Raw genomic sequence first — 19,636 nt, forward strand, 5'->3', positions numbered from 1 at the left:
AAAAGTCACATATCCTATGAGGATTTCAGTTTCTAATCAAAAGTTTCATAGAAAATAGTTAAGTTTATGAAGAATTTTAAAAACGAAACCTAAAAACACTATATGTATTGTCTCCTAGCCATTCTCCATCCAAGAAATTAAGCTTGGCTCTTACCACTTCTTCAAGTTGTACAGTGGCCATCATGTTCTCCCATTATTTCAGGGATCTATAAAACCATGCCAAACTCCTTTGCTCTATGGAAAAAAAAAAAAAAAAGAGCTGCTTCTCACCTTTCCCTGTTTGGATGTATTGAGTTTGATGGCAGAAACTTTCCCCAAGTGGTCTCCTACAAAAACTCTAAGAACAGCTGTGTCCCAACAGAGAGATGTAACTCTCCGGCCTTTGTGTTCAGAAGAGACATAAATCCGTTCTGGTTTCCCACGACGCTCCTGATTTAATTCCCAAACTACTACAAAACCTTGACTAAGAGAATAGTCAAAAAGAAAAAATCATTAGCAACACAGAGAATTATGACAGTAAGTATCAACTTATCTAAAAATAAGAGTTTCTGCAAACTAAAAAGCATGCCCATAACCCCACCCAACATCTTATGGATAGACAAGACAGGGAAAATCAAGCTCTGAACCCTAAACTTTGGAAAATCAAATTTCAGATTTCAGAGATTAGATCAACAGGATCCCATGGTATGAACCTATGAAAAGGACATTTACCAACAAGGATGCAGATTTCCAAGAATGAAATGCTGATGACACAAACACAATTGATTTTGATAAAGAAGAAAGGGGTCAAGTGAGGGGGATGATTAAAAAGATTGATGTCACTAATCTGGAAGCTCATCAACAAACTCTGAATTTAAAAGCATAGGCTGAGATCCTCCATCACCAGAAGTCTTAAAGTGGAGGTTAGATCTGACTTCCCCATTCCAAGTCCAAAAACTGAAAATTATTATCTCTTCATGCTTTTCTTTTCTGAAAGGCTATTTAAGTATCTGGAAAAGATAAGAAAACTTTTAAAACATCCTCTTATCAAAAAGGGAAAAGGATCTACATGTGCTAAAATATGTATGATGGCAAAATACTGGAAATTGAGGGGATGCCCACAAACTGGGGAATGGCTAAACAAGTTGTGATATATGAATGTAACAGAATACTATTATACAATAAGAAATGATGAGCAGGCAGATTTCAGAAAAACCTGGAAAGACTTGCATGAACTGATGCAAAGTGAAATAAGCAGAACAACCAGGAAAACACTGGACATGGTAACAGCAACACTGTGTAATGATTAACTATTAATGACTTAGCTCTTCTCAGCCACACAATGATACAAGACAATTACAAAGGACTCAGGATGAAAAATGCTATCCACATCCAGATAGAGAACTGATGGACTCTCAATGCAGATGGAAGTATACTATTTTCACTTACTTTACTTTTTTTTGCTGTTTTTTTCCTTTTGGTCTGTTTCTTCTTTCACAACTGTGACTAATATGGAAATATGTTTTACATGATTGCACATATATAACCTATATCAAATTGCTTACCATTTTAGGAAGAGGGGAGGGAAGGGTAGGAGGGGGAAAAATTTTGGGACTCAAAATCTTGTTAAAATGAATGATAAAAACTGTCTTTCCATATAATTGGAAAAAAATACTATTTTTAAAAATCATCTTACCTGGTGGCTACAGCAACATAGTCGTCATCATGTAAACAACAGGCAACCTGAGAAACAGCACCTTCCTAAAGTCAAAAAAAAAAACAAAACTTCAAGAAATGTCTTTATGGTATGTAGTCTGTATATAAGATTAAAAAACATTGCTATTAGCTCTCAATTTAGGGGTAAGACCACATTTCTCTTCCATTTGCTGTACATTTTTCCCCAGTGGTAAAAATTATTTTTAATGAGACTCAAATGGGATAATATATGTAAAGCACTCTGCAAACCTTAAAGTGTTACATGAATTCCAGTTATTATTATATGAAACACACTAGACAGACTGAAGTCTAAAATGTCTAATTCACCAAAAGATTAAGAGAGTTTGGGCTAAAAAATGATTTCTCTCACTCTTCTCCATCCAAATATGCTTCACATTCAGTTCTCAAAAGCAAATAGCATGCCTACTGAGAATATATACAAGTCAGTCTTTATCACCACTGAATTTCTGGTTTCTTTAGTAAGAAAAAAAAAGTGGTCTGATATTGCAGAGAATATCTGCAGGGAACTATGACTGGTGGAAAAAAAACTAAACTAAAGGCATCCCCTGACTACAAAGAATTGACATTCTACCAGGAATATGTGGAGGAAATACAACACACTTGTTGTCGATGATGATGATGATGTGTTTTCAGTAGTGTCCAACTCTTCATTAGAACATCTCATTTCTGGTTTTCCCATCAAAGGTACTAGAGTAGTTTCCCATTTCCTTCCTCAGTTCATTTTACAGTTGAAGAAACTGAAGCAAACTGCCCAGAGTCACATAGCTATTAAGTGTCTGAGGCCACATTTGTACTCGGATCTTCCTGACTCCAAGTTTGGTCCTTGTAACAGTAATCACCCCAACATACACAGAGGGGCCTGCTACCACATTCCACATTCATAAAAGGAAAGGCAACTTTAATCAAGCACATGTATCATTCCTTTAACCAAGCACATATATCATTCACCTAGCTCAGGAAAGTCAGAATCCTGAACTTCTAAGAAAATACACAGAAATCAAAGATCAACAGACATGGCTTCCTCTGCCTGACCATAATTCAACAGACAGGTCCAACTATCTGACCACAGTTACCAGAGAGGGAAGCACCAACATCTGGGTTTTCAGAGGCAGGGAGGGGCTCCTTGAGTGGCTTCCCGAGTCCTCATCTGGCCAAACAAACACTTCTAGTCAGTAAGGCCCAAAGTAAAACCTCACCCTCAGATCATGTATACCTTTTTTTAAGAGCCAGAGGGCATCCCAACCCTTGAGAACTAGTGCCTCACTAACAAAAGTTGTGGGTGTCCCTACAAATCTTCCCTAAACAAACTCCCCTTAATGGGCAAGCCCATTAATGGATGAGAAACATCTTTAATCATATTAACAATACAAATACATATACAGTTTAAGAAACTCTTGTTTCTGTACTTTACTCTTAGTAAAGACTCTTAGTTGATAAAGGCAAGATTTAATCAGAGGCACTTGATTACATTAAAACAAAATAAGCATAAGATCCTATTTTGTTTGCCATCACATGCTCTATCCACTGCACCACCTAGCTGCTCCAATATAACACATAACGCAGAAATATTAACACAAGTTCATTTGAAGGGAAGGAAAGTGGGGAAGGGGAAACATGTAGAACAAGAAAGTTAAAGACTTTTTAGAGACAAAAGAGAGAAATATATTCTAAGCACAGGAGACAGACAATAATAGCAAAATTTTATCCAGTGTACTTTATACATATGATCCTCACAATAACCCTAGGAAGTAGATGTTAAATTCTTATCCTCATTTTTATACATGAGGAAATTGAGGCTGAGATCAATTAAATAACTTGCCTACGGTCACACAGCAAATAAGTGTTTGAGTCATAATTTGAATTCAAGTATTCTTGATTCCAGGTATAACTTTCTCCACCTAAACAACCCAGCTGCCTCTGTGACTACAAGGAGAAGGGAGATGGAATTCCAATCTCAGGGAAGATCTGATAGATCAGTATGGCTGAGATAACATGAAATAAGTTCAAAAAGGTAGATTGGAGCAAAATGTCAGGCTAAGGAATTTTGTCCTAGACACAGTAAATAACCATTGATCATTCATACACAGAGGATGGATAAGGGCAGACCTTTGTTAATTATTTTGGCAGCTACACATGAGGAGGATGAATTGTAGAAGGCAGAGAATAGAAAAAGAGAAACCAACTGGAAGATGATTAGAGTCTAAACTAGAGTAGTGTCTATGTGTGGAGAGAATAGGAAAACTGAGAAAGATCTTTAGATAAAAATCAATAAGACTTGACAATTTATTGGATACGAGGGTGAAGAAAGAACCAAAGATGATGCTGAGGTTTCAAACCTAGGTAATGGAAAGGATAGCATGGAAATGGAAGTTTTCTGTTTAGAACATATTGAATTTGAGATGACTATGAGATATTCATTTTCAGAAGAAAAATAGTAATGCCAGAATGAAATTTAGGAAAGAATGTGGGTCTTGACATACAGCTGTGGGAGTCATTTGCATAAAGACAATAAGTGAATCCATGAGAACAGTGAAGGATGTTGAGATGAGACATGACAATGTTAGGGTCCATAGTTAGGGGATAGGAGATGAATAATCCAGCAAATAAGAATAAGAAGTGATGACACAGGTAATAAATTAAAGAGCATCCCTATTATAGACTCAAATAAATATCATAAGTGAAATATCCTAAGCTCTCTCTCTCATCACATACTGGATGCTAAGTTCCTGCAAGGCATGTACCTCAGAACTACTTATATCCCCATTACACCTAGGTTAGTGCTATACCATGAAATACTCGATACTGTTGGTTTGGTTGAACATACTAAGAAATCAAGTCTAAAATGTCTTCTCAGAATTCAATCATAACTGCCTTCAGTGGGATAGGATTCCTTACTAAGATAGGAAGCACTACAGAACTGACACCACAGATTAGGAGCTTCCGATAAACCAAGCTGAGTAATTCACAGACAAAACTGACATCTCTCGGTGCTTTCCTGAATCAGGGGTGTGGCAGTGTTTCCTCTCATCTTACCCTGTGGGAAAGAAGAAGTCTCTGTTCCCAGCTTTCTTTTTGAATGAGATTAAGTCCTCCTCCTGAGCTGCCCAGGGCCAGCCACTTTCGAGACACAGCTATACTTGTGCACTGAAAAGACAAATGAATCAATCAATCAACAAAAATTTCTTAAGCAAGCTCTTGTTAAGTGCCAGACACTGTGCTAAAGGCTGAGGGTACAAAGAAAACCAGAAACAGTCCTTGATTTCAAAGAGGTTACATTCTAGCAACGTAGACAAGATGTCAATAACTAGGTACATACAAGATACATACGAAGTACATGAGAATAGCTATAGAGGGAAATGGAGAGGAGGGAAAGGAAAAGACCTTCTGTAAAAGACAGCATATGAGCCTCCAACTACATGCTAGGCACTGTGGTAACTGCTAGAAGATGAAAATACTGAAATTAGATAGTTCCCGACTTCAAGAAGCTTATGGTCTACTGGAGTCAAAATTAGTATAACCACAGCTACCTAAAAAAATTGCACTATCAGGAATGTGGTTAATACAGTTGTTTTTGCACTCTATTGCAAATCTAATTTCTTATTCTGAAACAAGCCTACTAAAGTAATATTTTATTTATTAACATCTACAATGCAACAAGGTATATTCTTTTTTGTCTGATTTTATAGTCAATCACATTTTCTGTTTTCTGAAACAGTACAATGATACAATTCATTACTGTATTAAATTCGGTTCAACAAAATTTTAAGGACCTTCTATATACAAGGTATTGTAAGGATGAAATTCCTCTCCTCGAGATGGGAGCTAGCACCCATGGGACAGGGGAATGTTGAGGTAAGGTATGTACACAGATATGGTGAAATGTGAAATGAACAAAGGAAAAAGCCAGACAAAATACTCTAGAAATTTGAGGAAAAAACACTTTTAGCCAGTAGGAAGGTAAGAGTAAACATAAGGGGGGAAATGATACCACAGGTAAGCCTTGAAAAAGCAGAATTTTGACACAGACAGACAAGGCAGAGGTACATACCAAATCTGTGGGGAGGTCCCTGAAAATTCAGGGTTGAGAGACAGGGGCTGAGCTGGGGTAACAGCTAGCAATTCAGTCTGGCTAGAACAGAGTGCCCTGAAGGCAGGGGTCATGACAAAATGAAGGTAAAAAGGCAGGTCAGAGACAAACTGGGAAGGCCTTAAAAGTTGGGCTAAGGAGTTACATTTTACCCCATGGGCAATGGAAATTTAAATCGAAATAACCAGGATGCATTCAGATTCAAAATTGCAGCACCTAATATGTCCAAATTAGAATCCATTACCCTCCTCTGCGAAGGGCCTTACCATCCTGCCAGCACCAAGTTCACAACCTTAGGGACATCCTCAACTCTTCATTCTCCCTCCCTTGTCATTTCTACCAATCAACACTTTCTCATCCTCTTCTCTCGACTAACACAACCACCACCCTATTTTAGGTTCTCATCAGCCCTTGGTTGCATTACTACAAAATCTTTTATATGTACTCTAAGTTTTCAATCTCTCTATTCCACAATTCATCCTCCCCAACTGCCAAAATAACCTTCCTAAAACACAAGTAATCATATCACTCATCTATTCAAGAATTCTCAGTTGTTCCCCATTGCCTATAAGACAAAATGGAAACTCCTGAACTTGACACTGAAAACTTTTTCAGTCTAGCTGCAGTCTATATTTCTAGCTATCTCATTTTATATACTTTCCATTACCAAACTGGCCTTCTAGCTCTTCCCTAAAACCAGCATTGCCTATCTCCCTTCATGCACACAAGTTGTCTCCCACACTTAGAATATATTCCATCTTCCCCTTTGTCTCTTAATAGCCTTAAACTTCCTTCAAAGCTCAGCTGAGCTAGCTGCCACCTGTTCTAGGATGCCTTTCTTAATTCACCTAGTTGTTAATGCTTCATCCATTCCTAGAATATCTTCTATTTATTTGTCTTTGTAAATGTAATAACACCTTTCCCCACACCAACCTTGGTAGGATATAGGCTCTATGAGGTAAACAGCTGTTTTTCATTACATCTTTGAATTCCCAGTATCCTGCAGAGGCCCTTGTAAATTAGGAGATTTTTACTAAATGCTTGTTGAATTCAGAATCTAAAGGAAAAAGCTATCAACATCAAATGATTACTCTTCAGATCGGAAACACACTCCGTGTTAAGAAGGATATGCAGCATTTCTAAGATAGTTAAGAATCATTACTTAAACATAAACAACTGAAAGGCAAATAATATATTTGTTCCATGGTCCAACCAGATCATTGAAAATACTTAATAAATGTAAAATTATGATAAAGAAACTCACCTTCAGGCGACTGGAATCCAACCTGAGAGCAGACAGCAATGGATCCAAAGACTCAAATTCTGCCAGAACATGGCTAGAGGTCTCTGGTATTCCTGGCACCAAAGTCATCTGGCTAGTAAGGTAAACTGTATAATATAGTATAGTAGTATATAATGGACACAGTATTCCTCACGCTTGAGCTCTACCTGAAAAGATATAACATAGGAGGAAAATTTGCTCAGAAATCATTCAGTCTAATGACTCAATTAAGAAAGGAAGAATTTAAAGCCAAGAAAAGTTAGATGACTCGCCTATGATGGTCACATAAGGGGTAAGTAGCAGAAACAGGACCTAAACCCTAATGTTGTTAAATCATTTTTTCAGTCATGTCTTACTCTTCATGACCTCACTTGGGATTTTCTTGGCAAAGATACTGCACTGGTTTGCCATTTCCTTCCCCAGCTCCTTTTTACAGATGAGGAAACTGAGGTAAACTGGGTTAAGTGACTTGCTCGGAGCCACACAGCTCCGGAAGATGAGTCTTTCTGACTCCAGGCCTGGCACTCTATCCACTGAGCCACCAAACCCAGGTACTCTTATGTCAAAATCCAATTATTTGAAATACATTTCTTGAACATCTACTTTAAAGATAAATGCAAAGGAAAGAAAAAAATTAAATCAGTATCTTAAAAATACATACAGTCTAGTTAAGGAAATGACATACTAGGTGGAATGCATCAAGGATATACGATTTAATTGCTATGGACAATTCCTTTACCAGCACAGATCAACAACTTCTCTACAACTTTGTAGCTTACCTGGGAAGAAAGAAGTCTCTTAGCTAGGTCAGTCTTTCAACAGACATTCCATTGCCAAGCTTACACCCAAAACCTTTCCAGACTAGCAAAACCTACTGGACCCTGTACTCCCTCCACTGACACACACTTCCAGAACCTAGAGACAGCTCTATCCACAGAGAAACAAAGGAGAACTTTAGTTGAAGAAACCACCTGTTTCTGTCATGGTACCTTGATACAAAGACTTCTGTGTCTCCTCAGTGACCAAAAGTTAAATTCCAAACTCTTCAGATAGGCTTTCAAGGTCATTTATAAATCTAATCCCACCTTATTTATATGCATCAACTGGTGGAATCAGAGATCCTATATGGTATGATATTAAAAGGGTGCTGACAAAGCTCCAAGAATTATCCTAACTTCATTCCTTTAAATGCTGGAAGGATTTTCCATCTTTAAGAGTATCCCATTCAAACCCATGTTCCCCTTAGGGTTATTTAAGCATATGGCCTGTTCAAATGTGTATATATGGGTTGTGTTAGGAATGGTGAGGAGTTTGGCCAGTAGAAATAAATGAAGACAAAGGAGTTATCAATATATAAAGAATCGATGATTTCACAACGTGGAAGATGCAGAACTCCCTCCAATAAAAATTCTATGCTTCTTTAAGTTCTGGTTAATGAAGGTCTATGTTAGCCTGAGAGCAATGGCAATGAAACCGGTAGGGAAGGTAGGGTACCTGGTCTGGGTCCTTCCTCAAAATGAAAGTTCCAGGAACTCATCAACAGGAGAAAGAGGCTGCAAGGGTATAAGGAAAAGGCAGCTGAATCATGCTGGTAAAATCTGGAAAGTCAACCAGAACTGGAATATGCATGTGTTATACTGGGGCAGCCAGGTGGTACAGTGGATAGAGCATATGATGACAAACAACAGGATCTTTTGTTTTTGTTTTGGTATAATCAAGTGCCTCTGATTGAATCTTGCCTTTATCAATCAAGAGTCTTTATTAGGAGTAAAGAAAGAAGAGTTTCTTTAACTATAAACAGTATGTATATTTGTATTGTTAATGTGATTAAAGATCTTTCCCACCCATTAATGGGCCTGCCCATTAAGAGGAGTTTGATTAGGGAAGATTTGTAGGAAGACATGCAACTTTTGTTAATGAGGCACTGGTTCTCAAGGATTGGGATGCCCCCTGGCTCTAAAAAAAGGTATAAATATTCCGAGGGTGAGATTTTACTTTGGGGCTTACTGACTGCAAGTGTTTGGCCAGATGAGGACTCTGGAAAGCCACTGAAAGAGCTTTGAAAACCCAGATGTTGGTGATTTTCTCTCTGCAACTATGGACAGACAATTGGACCTGTCTGTTGATTTGTGACATATGTATTGCTTATGCCAGACAGTCTGGAGGTGCTATTGATTTCCTGAACTAAGTGAATGATATATGTGCTTGATTAAAGGTGATTGTTAACCCCTCAAAAGTTGCCTTTCCTTTTAGAAAAGCATATCAAAGAACCTGTGATAGAGGCACCCGTATATGTTGGGGTGCTTACTGATACACCCTGCTGTCTTGAGGGAAAAAAAGGTTTTTTTAACTGCTTCACAATCTGGCCCCAGTTTTGTCTTCCAGGCTCAATTACATTGCCCTAGTTAAATGCTGATCCACTTAGAATTTATTCCAGTATAAGCTGAGGAGTTGTGGATTTAATTCTATTCTTTGCCATATCAACATACAAGCACATATTTGTATACATGTATGTATATATACGTCTATTGTGTGTATGTATTTCTCCCCATTTTTATTGAATGGTTCTTTCCCTCAATAATTTGTACTACTGAACTTATCCAATACTGGCCAGATATGACTTTGTTTCTAATTCAAGATTATCCAATCTGTTTTATTGATCTATTTTTCTATTTTTGATCCACTACCAGCTGATTTTGACAAGTACTACTTTTTGGAATAATTTTTATGTGACATATAAAAAGTTCAAGAGACAGTTTCTGGGTAATTAATCATTTTATTAAGCATTATGCTAGCAATAATTAATAAAAGGACTCAGTGACATTCTTGAATACCAAAGACCCCTCATGGAATCCACTCAACACTTATATGCCCTTGGAAGAACATGTTTTCCTCAGAGTGACAATCAACTCTGATTGGTTAACAAGTAATGAGAATGAATATTATAATAAGAGGTGGGCTTATCCTAAAAATGTAAAGCTCTTGAGAGCAAGGACTATTTCTTTTTTTGTCTTTTTTGCATCCTCACTGTTGAGGTTCAGGGTGCTAGGGACCCCCAAATACTGACACAGTGGGTCTCACTCAGATGAATTCAACACAAGCCTTCTTAATGCCAAAGAAAAACAAAATTTATTAAAGACTCACCATATTGGGTTAACTCTTAAAAAGCCTAACCCTTTGTGACGCTCATATTGACAGGTGGGCTAGACAGAATCCAAGCTAGATTGAATCTGAGCACCTTCATGGAGATAAGATGGAACTTAAAAACAGAAAAGACTGTGGGAAGAATCCAAGTGTTGCCTAGTAGTCTGGGGCTCCAGGGATAGTCTTGATAGGGGAGGTCAGCCTGGAATGTAGATCAAATCCAAGGAGGATCTTGATGGGAGTGGCCTAGACAACAGGATTTTGATAGGATCAAGGGTGGGGAGTATTCAGACCATATAGACCTCAAGAAAATGCCAAATCAAGTAAGGTGAATCCAAGGAGCCCCCAATCCTGGGCCCTTCAGACAAATGGGACCAAAATTCTCCAGGGCCAAGGGACAAAGGTCTCAGCTTCAGCTCTTACCCCGTCATCACCACTTCCGCACAATGCCTGATACATAGGAAGCATGTAATAGATGTTTGTTTGTGGAGTCATGAAATCATGAATCTGTTGAATTCCTATATAGAAAACTTATAGACTTAGGCAGAACAAATGGATTTGTACAAGTAAGTGGACCAAAGTTAGATAGAATATTGATAATTATCTGATGTCAAGTAAAATCCAGTGTCACCTCTACCCCAGCCTGTGGGTGAGGACAAAAGGCCTGCAAGCTTGGACATACTTAAGTGGTATTAAATCCAAAAACTAAGTTTGGAATTTAATGGTTACATTAATTTGGTTTCCCATTCTTTAAAGTTTTAAAGCATAATATTTAGTGATCACAAAATGCCATTTAAGACATTAGTATTTTCTAAGGAAGTCCATAAGTAACTTTAAAATGTTTGTTGGTTTCAAAATGTGTTTAAAGTGTTAAAAAAAAAAAAAAAAAGATTAGCCAGAGTTTTAAGGAAGTTACAAAAAAACCAAAACTGCTAGGAACCACCACAAGGCCTCCATCACTAGCAAAGATGCTACAAACTTCAGTAATTTATAAAAATAAACAGAAGTCTCTTTCTTTTTAGGAGAAAAAAAATAAAAGGGCATTTTTTAAAAAATCAAACGTCTCAGAAGAATGTGGGGAGACTTCAGCTCCCTTTGTACTCCTTAACAGTACTTAAGGAAATTTAGGTTGTTCCAGTACTGACCATTGAGCTAGGTGCCTTATGGGATAAAATGCTGGACCTGAATTTAGAAAGACCTGAATCCAAATACTGACTCATTTACTACTTCATTGACCATGGGCCAGCCATTTAACTTCTGTTCACCTCAGTGTACTCATATGTAAAAAACAGGTATAACAGCACCTATCTCCCAGGGTTGTGGCAAGAATAAAATGAGACATCTGTAAAGAGCTCTGCAAACCTTAAAGTGCTATACAAATGCTAGCTGTCTTGTACTACTATTAAAATTAGAGGGTAACCAGAATGATGAAGGGTCTCAAATTCATGTCATATGAAGATCAATCAAAGAAACTGAGCATGTGTAACCTAAAATTTTAGGATAGTCATGATTAACTGCCTTCATATATCTGAAGGTCAGACCAAGGTCAAGACAACAAGCATTTTTAGCTGCCTACTATGTGCCAGGCTCTGTGCTAAGTGCTGGGAATACAAAGAAAGGCAAAACAGTCCCTTACCTCAAGGAATTCAGACTAATGGGACAGATGACATACGAGCAACTACATTCAAACAAGGTATATAGATATATGATAATCACAGAGGGAAGACAGTAATACTAAGGAGGAATGGGAAAGGCTTCTTCCCAGTGGGATTTAAGCTGGGACTTGAAGTCAAGAGAAAAGTGAGGAGGAAGGAAAGAATTTATGACAAATATAGTAAGAAGTAAGTTACATTTGTACTACAGTAGTACCGTACTATTGTACAGAGGACAGAAATGGGAGCAAGGGGTGGAAGTGGAAAAAAAGACAAATTTAGCCTTGATTTAAGGCAAAACATCCTAACAATTAGGGCCATTCAAACGTGGGTTGGGCTACCCCAGAAGGCACTTCCTTCCACTTCCTTATTGGGCTTCAAACAAAGGCAAGAAGATGCAGGCTCCAGGAGGTAGAAGAGATTCTTATCTGTGGGAGGCTGCACCAGATGGTTTTGGGGCTCCCCAGTCACATAAAAATGTTCATGGACTTGTAGATAGGTACTGCTGGCAATCATACTTACCAACAGCTAAGACATTTTAATAACTGGCATACTGTATTCTCAGCATATGATGGGCCCAGGGTCTGAATGCCTGAAAGACCATGTGTCTTCAGGATCTGGACCCCCAAAAGGAAAGCCCTGGCCTTCCCCACGTGGCCCGGGTCCGTGCCCTTTCACTGCGGCCTCCCTGGCCTTCCCCAGGCCCGCCACTCCTTAATTAACTCATGAAGCTCCATTCCCGCTTAGTTCCAGGCAGGCCCCTTCTCCGTTCCCAGTCGCCCCAGGGCTCAGATTCCTTCAGAAGCTGGTCGATGGCTCAGATTCGATGCGACTCGCGGTCGGTACCAGCGTCAGGAAAGCTCAGGTTCTTCAAATCTCGCACACAGAACCGGTGTTCCAATGAACCTTCTCTCTGGCAGAAGGCAGGCTCGAGTCCAGTTCGAGGCAGGACTGCGTGGCTTGCCCTGGAATTTCGGGTTCCAGCACCCCCAGACCTCAGCACAGCCACGCATCCCCCCAGCCCCGGTCTTGGTGACCTGGGCAGGAGGGGCGCGATGGGATCTGGCACGGGGCGGAGAGGGAAAGGAAAGGTTCCGACATCCACGTGCGGATACCGGGAGGGGCAGATCGGCCCCAGGTCCGCGAACAGGGAGAAAGCTGGGCCGCACAGCCTCGTCGCGGCTCCCGGAGCTCCGCCGAGCACCTGACACGCTCGTCCCAAGCCACCCGAGACCCTCTCCTCGGTGGCCGGGGAAGCGCCAACACCGGCCGTCCTCAGGGGAGGGCGGCATCACGCCAACCTCTTAGGACACGGCCACGGGCGAAGTTCTCAAACCCCACGTCCGGGCAGGGGCGGGGGGCCGCCCTCCCCAGGCCCCAAGCTCGGTCGGGTTAGAACGGAAGACCTTGGACGGGAGAAGGGGAAGTGAGGGGGGAGGGAAGCGAGGAGAGAGCCAGCTTCTCAGCCTCGAGGCTCGGGGGCCGCGCGCCTCTCCCTCCCTCCCCGCGGTCGGCCTGCGCTGGGCCTTGGGGTCTCTGGAACACTTACCTCGCACTACAGACCTAACTGTCCGCCAGCCCGTTAACTCGGGGGTTCCAACTTCACCGCGCTGACGTCATTCGGAAGCGTCGGGCGCACAGACATAGACGTCCCCAGCGCTTCCCCGTCACCTGACGGGACGCGGCCCCTCCCGCGCGGTCCCTCCCCCTCGGGCCGAGGCCACGCTAACGTTCCCCCACGGCCTGAAGCCTCCGAGGGCCGGGGATGGGCCTGGCGCGAGCTGGGGCCTGAGGGGCGTCGTGGATTGGGGTCGTCTGGGGCCACACCGGAAGCCGCGGGTCTCACTACTGTCTGCAGTCGGAGAGAGGTGCCAGTGAAGGAGAGCGTGAAGGTGGGTGGGCGGGGGAACCGAAAGTGTCATGGCGGCCGTGTTTCCCGGTCACGTGGCCTCCCGGCTCCGCCTCGTTGCTTCCGGTCACGTGCCCCTCGCATCCTCCCAGCCAGCAATGGAGGAGGCTAGACCCCCTAGTAGCGGAGGCGGCGGCAGCGGGAGCCTGGGCTCAGCCAGGCAGCGCCAGTGAAGAGACGAGCGGAAAGAAGCTCGCCCCACCGACCCTCCCTCCGGGCCGGGGCCGGGGCTCCCGCACGGTACGTCCACAGGGAGCCGGGGAGGGACGGAGGACACCCGAGCTGCCGAGCCTAGCCGCCGGAGCGGGGTGCCCAGCCCGGGGGCGCCCAGACACGCGGCCCCGGTCAGGGAGCGCCCCGAGCCGAGCCCGCCGGGCCGCGGCCTAGCACGGCCGCCCCCGAGGGCTCGAGTAGGGAGCTCGGAGGAGAGAAGAGCTGGGGCTGCCCCTGAGGGCCCCAGGTGAGAGGCCTTTGGGCCCCGCCGCCCTCGAAGGCAGGGCTTCTTTGCCCGGAGTCCGGAAATTCTGTTTTAGGTGACTCTACTTGGGTATTTATCGTATTACTTTATTATTTTCCATACATTTAAAAAGACCATTCTGAGGAGTCCCCGAGCTTCCCCGGCCTGCCCAGGGGTCCCCGAATCCTCTCGCCGCGTCCCAGGCCCTGCCCACGTAGGGACGGACCAGTTAGTACTGCACGCGGGCCTCGGCGTAACGGATCCGCGTGGACGGGTGGGACAGGGTCCGTGGCCGAGCGAAGGCAGAGAGGCTGGCTTCTAGCCGTCTTTCCGTCGTAAAATGGAGGCGATGGTAGCAACCCTTCCTCGCCGAGCCCTGCTTAAGAAGCTGCAGAGATCCCACCAGAATGATCGGTTTAAGGAGAGCCCCCGTGAGCTCAGCAGTGTTGAATGGGAAACACAGTTTGGAACGAGTTGAGGTGTGTTTTGGGGGGACGTGGCCCTGTGGATAAAAGGTCATTCCGGCCATTCGGTGTCTGTTGGCTGATAAGGAGCTGCGCAGGTCAGAGCCTCCAGATAAGCCCCTGCGATTCAATCTTCATCCACCCCAGTCTTATTTACGGCTGCTTGGCAAACTTTTTCTCCCAACAGTTATGCTGTACGTAATGTACTAACCTTCCCCTCGTCCTGTCCCCCTTTTCAGTAAAATACGCTTGTCCTTACTTCCAGCTATGACTTGGGCTTTGACTTTCTAACCCCTTTCCGCCTAGGCATGCTAAGTGACTGTTATCAGCATTTATTCTCTTTTAAGGTGGTAATGCAAATTGTCAGGCCTCTGCACCAGTCACCCCTTCAGACTTTGTGTTGGTGTCCCTCCCTTTCTTTCCCTTTGCCAAACTCACTCCTCCCCCAACCCCTCTGCTGCAGAGTGAAAATGGTTGAATAATACTGCTTGAGCCTGCGGTTACCAGCCTTGTCATTTAGCATAACTATTTTGCTTTTTTGTGTAGTTGCAGGTGGAGATATTTGGGTCAGTATATTGGTATCTAACATTTTCAGTTTACTGATTTTTCATGATGATCCCACTATTTTTTCTATCTGCAAATAGAACTCTAGATACTGAACTTTTGTATTGGAAGAAATAGTCTAATCTGCCAATAATCAGCTTTCCTTTAGAAAAAAAATATACCTAGTTTTCCCTTTTCTGTTACTGAAAGTGATGAACAAAAGAAATTTACAGATACAAAATCCAAGGATTTCATGTTGACAATTTAGTATTATTCCCATATTTAATTTTTGTAAGTAGAACCATGTCTCTGCTAATGCTTTCCTCCCAATGCATGAGGAAGGCTTAACTAAAATGAATAGAGACAGGCCTCATTTTATATAACGGGTATTCCTAATGCTTAAGTGTAAATCAGGTAGTTAAGTGGAGGAGGCTGAGTCCTATAATAACTCCTTGTTATATTACATGAAATCATATTTCAGAACATATGCTTTCCTCATATCAATATATATATGGAATTTTCACTTGAGTTTTTGGAAGTCAGCCTTAAACTCTGAAGGAGTAGAGAGTCTTGAACATAGAAGTAAGTGCTTCCCAAGTAACCCTGCCAAGAAACAATTTGGAATGGTCTTTTGCTTCTGTTGACTTTTGGCAGTTATGCCATAATGTCTGCCACTCAGAAGGCTCTCCGAAATCATGATTCTAAGATGTGTGGTCTTTACATGTAACAGACTGTTGACTTGGATGATTTTACTTTTTTTTAATTTCTACATATTGGTCCTAAGTTTATTAACCATTCTCTAAATTGGAAATGGGTAACATCTGAAAGTTCACAATTCTTTCCTTACTCTGTCAAGGTATGAAAATACGAATGGGCTGCAAGATCTGAAGAGTAGAATCGTAGCCCTAAGTAATCCACAAACTAGATAATCCCAAAGCAAGATTTGCTTCTACCTTTTTTTGTCTGCTTTGGTGCTGAGGAGCACACCTCCCAACCAGGATGTGCTTTCCATTAGTAAATCTTCTCTCCGGTGCTCTTTCAGGTTTCATATTGCTGCTGCTGCCTCTTACTAGGAGTTCTCAAACTCCAGGTACCTTTCACAGAAAAGGTTGTAAAGTTTTCTTCATTTCAGGGATTCTCCTGCTCCTTGATTTTAACACATCAGCTCTTGACATTTAAAAGATTATTTACTTGGATGCACAGCAGGGAAATACACAGTATATATTTTCAACACAGTATACGGTTTGGAAGACGAGTATAATCATAGGATGAAAAGGTTAATTGTCCACAATCTGCAAAGATTCTTAGTGTCTAAACCTAGTCCTCTACCATTCAAAGCACTTTTGTCATTTTCCTTAGGTCATTTTTGAGCCTTTTATATTCAGTTTTAGTTCCATAGTTGTGGAACCATCTGGCCAAAGCAGTTTTGTGCATCTTTCTGGGAATCTGCTTCCCCAGGCCTTCTTCCTGTGTCATGCAGAGGAAAAGTACCTGGACTAAGCAGGAATTTCTGTTGTCTCATTTCTGGGACTTCATAAGTTTCCTCATCTTTAGCCTAGTGGCTAAGTTTTGTTGAATCCACTTTGTCTCCGCCCACATCTCCCATTGGGAAAGGATTCTTCCCTGTCTTTGCCCTAAACTTACCTCTCATGAAATTCAGGATTTTTTACTTCTATCAAACTGTCTTGGAGGTCTTTGTACTTTGACACCAAAGTACAACTTCTTGGTCTGACTGGTCCTCTGAATCATATTTTGGCTGTCACTGATGTAGTGATTTATGGAAAAAAGATTGATCTGAAATCTGTACACTATAGACCTTTGAACAGAGCAGATAGATCCCTTCTACAGCTTGTTTCTTCCTGTCCTTACTCCATGAGTATCCCAAACTTACTTGCTCTGTCATCCTGAACCTCTGCTTGCAGGTGGACACATTCCCTCTTATCTGATCATCCAAGCTGGTGTGCCAAGGACCAATAGTGACTAAGCACCATTCTTCACACCAGTTAGTAATTCATTCGTTTCTGCACCCCAGGATCAAGTCTCTAGGCATTTGGACCTTTAGGGGATTGACCCAATGTCGTCACTAATTCTCTACTTTTCTCTCATTTCAGAAGATAAAGCAGCCTTCCTTTTCATGTTTAACCCTTCCATTTGTGTGTTCAGTCCTTTCTCCTTCCATCCTGCAGGTCTTTATAATTCTTCAGTCATTTTTACTTTCACATTCATCTGTAACCTCTTCCTCTGTACTACTATTACTGTATTCAGCACTACTAGCAACCTCTTTAATTATTACCCAGTACTTGTTCTGCTCTAGATAGTTTATCTTCCATCTCCCTCCCCCTTAGTGGGTGTCTTATAAGACTGACCTCAGCTCTCTTCTCTTTCTGTGAACTCTTATTCGTTTCCATTACTTCACCACTTCCCTTAGCCCCTTCATTTGCCTGCTGGATATCATTACATCAGTACCTCAAATTCAACATGTTCAAAATTAATCTTTTCACTTAAACTTCCTGTTTCTCTTTATGTATGGCACTACCATCCTTTCACTCATTCAAGCCCAAGCCTTTATCATCTTATATTCTCTGTTCCTCACCCCTGTTTCCATCTAGTTGCAAAATCCACTTAATTTTACCTCCATAGTCTCTTGCATCCCTCTCTTTCCCTTCCACTCACTGCCACCCCCCTGGTCCTGGCCCATATCACCTTTTACCTAGATTATTATAGCCTCATATACCATCTCCATTTTCTTTGTGTGATCTTTACACACCTGCCAAGAATTTCTTGTTTATTGTTATGGTTACCTGTTAATGTATATAAATTAAATTTTTAGATTTTGGAAGTCTGCCTTAGATCCTGGTTGGGTCTTAAACATAAAGCTAACTGCTACCTAAGCAACCCTGCCAAGAAACAATCCAGGGAACGCATGCAGTTCTTTGGGATAGTCCCATTGGTTCTGTTAACTTTGAGCCAAAATCCTTCATTGTCTCACCATTACCTGTAAAAGAGTATAAACCTCTTAACCTGCTACTTAAAGGTTTTGCTACTCTGGTTTCAGTCTTCTCACCTTTTATTTCACTATATGTGTTATATTCCTCAGCCAACTGAACCACAAGGTATTTACTAATCTGGCCTTCCTCTTCTCTTTCCTTCCACGTAGATCATGCTATGTACCTGAAGGTACCACATCCATTCCTCTACACAAATGAATGACTCCCCAAGGCTATATATCCAGTGTTAATCTCATTCCTTTGCTACTCCTGTCTGGATATATCCTACCTATACCTGTAATTGAGTATGTCCAAAAGTAGATTCACCATTTTTCCCTCCTGGAACTGCACGTACCATAGCCTCACACACTTCACTATCTTAGGGGTTAGGAAGGGGACACCATGTATTAAAAACCTACTTACGTGCCAGACACTGTACAAATTTAACTCACTTGATTTTCACAACAATACTGTGAGGTAGGTACTTTTATTATAAAAAACAAATTTCAGTTTAGTATTTAAAGTTTTTTAAATCTGACTCCCACTTATCTTTTCTGACTTATTACTCATTACTTCTTTTTAAGTCTTCTATGGTCCATCCAAAATGGCCATGGTGTCACTTTTTGGCAAAAATGTATTAGAGGATAGGAAGGGAACAGCCATTGCTGTTGAGGAAACTAGAGCAGACAAAAGTTTAGTGACTTGCCCAGAATCACCCAGCTAGTGTCTGAGATTGGAGTTGAATTTAGGCCTCCCTGATTCCAGGACCAGCACTCTATCCACTGCGCCCCCTCAGTACTTAATGACACTACTATATTCCCAGTCACCCAGATTCATAACCTTACTTCAAGCCTTCATCACTACTCATTTGGATTATTTTGCTTCCTAATCATTTTTATGCTTCTAGTTCAGTAAACAGATCAGTAAATTAAAGATAATTTGAGAAGGAAGCACTCATAACTGGATTAAGAATTCTTGTTTATGTAGTAGACCTCTTTAGTTGTCTGGTGAAGTCAGTGAACCCCTTCTCAGAATAATATTTTTAAGTGTATAAAATAAAATAGGATACCAATGCTATTGAAATACAGTTATCAAAATTTAAGAGAAAAAAATAACCATAGACCCCAGGTTAAGAACCCTGGACCAGAGGCATCAAGAAAAGCTTTCCTTTGGAAGTAGAATGTAAGCTAATTCTTAAAGGGAACCAGGGACCTTCTAGGAAATGGAAATGTTTTTTAGCTATGAGAGACTGAAGGGAGAAGGGGCTGAGGGTGGAGGTTCAAGAATGGCACCATGGCCATTTTGACTAGAATATAAAAGACTTGAAACAAAGTAATGTGTTTTTCTGATTTATTAGTCAGAAAAGGCAAGTGGGACCAGATTTAAAAGATTATA

General features: G+C 41.5%; 2 protein-coding genes across 14 annotated transcripts in view; one reads left to right on the forward strand and one right to left on the reverse strand.

Annotated features, from left to right (window-relative positions):
- Positions 1-13,563, reverse strand: part of HPS5 (HPS5 biogenesis of lysosomal organelles complex 2 subunit 2) — a 77,580-nt gene extending 64,017 nt beyond the window's left edge. For 8 of the 9 annotated variants that reach the window (XR_011969371.1, XM_072619643.1, XM_072619641.1 and 5 more), the window contains exons 1-5: positions 13,431-13,563; positions 7,068-7,252; positions 4,750-4,860; positions 1,676-1,740; positions 271-463 (exon numbers count right to left, since the gene is read on the reverse strand). Coding sequence is in view for 8 of the 9 variants with exons in the window: in XM_072619643.1 (XP_072475744.1) it covers positions 271-463; positions 1,676-1,740; positions 4,750-4,860; positions 7,068-7,175 (477 nt within the window). In the remaining variant the exon portion in view is untranslated. Of the gene's footprint in view, positions 1-270; positions 464-1,675; positions 1,741-4,749; positions 4,861-7,067; positions 7,253-8,579; positions 8,639-13,430 lie in introns of all 9 variants that reach the window. The other variant, XM_072619638.1, reaches the window with a different exon arrangement.
- Positions 13,564-13,690: 127 nt separating this feature from the next.
- Positions 13,691-19,636, forward strand: part of GTF2H1 (general transcription factor IIH subunit 1) — a 30,855-nt gene continuing 24,909 nt past the window's right edge. For 2 of the 5 annotated variants that reach the window (XM_072619647.1, XM_072619650.1), the window contains exon 1: positions 13,902-14,030. Coding sequence is in view for 2 of the 5 variants with exons in the window: in XM_072619646.1 (XP_072475747.1) it covers positions 14,655-14,726 (72 nt within the window). In the remaining 3 variants the exon portion in view is untranslated. Of the gene's footprint in view, positions 13,774-13,901; positions 14,031-14,540; positions 14,727-19,636 lie in introns of those variants that run through there. The other 3 variants (XM_072619646.1, XM_072619649.1, XM_072619648.1) reach the window with 2 other exon arrangements.

The sequence above is a fragment of the Notamacropus eugenii genome, chromosome 6 (genome assembly GCF_028372415.1).
Source record: "Notamacropus eugenii isolate mMacEug1 chromosome 6, mMacEug1.pri_v2, whole genome shotgun sequence".
Taxonomy (NCBI): Eukaryota; Metazoa; Chordata; class Mammalia; order Diprotodontia; family Macropodidae; genus Notamacropus; species Notamacropus eugenii.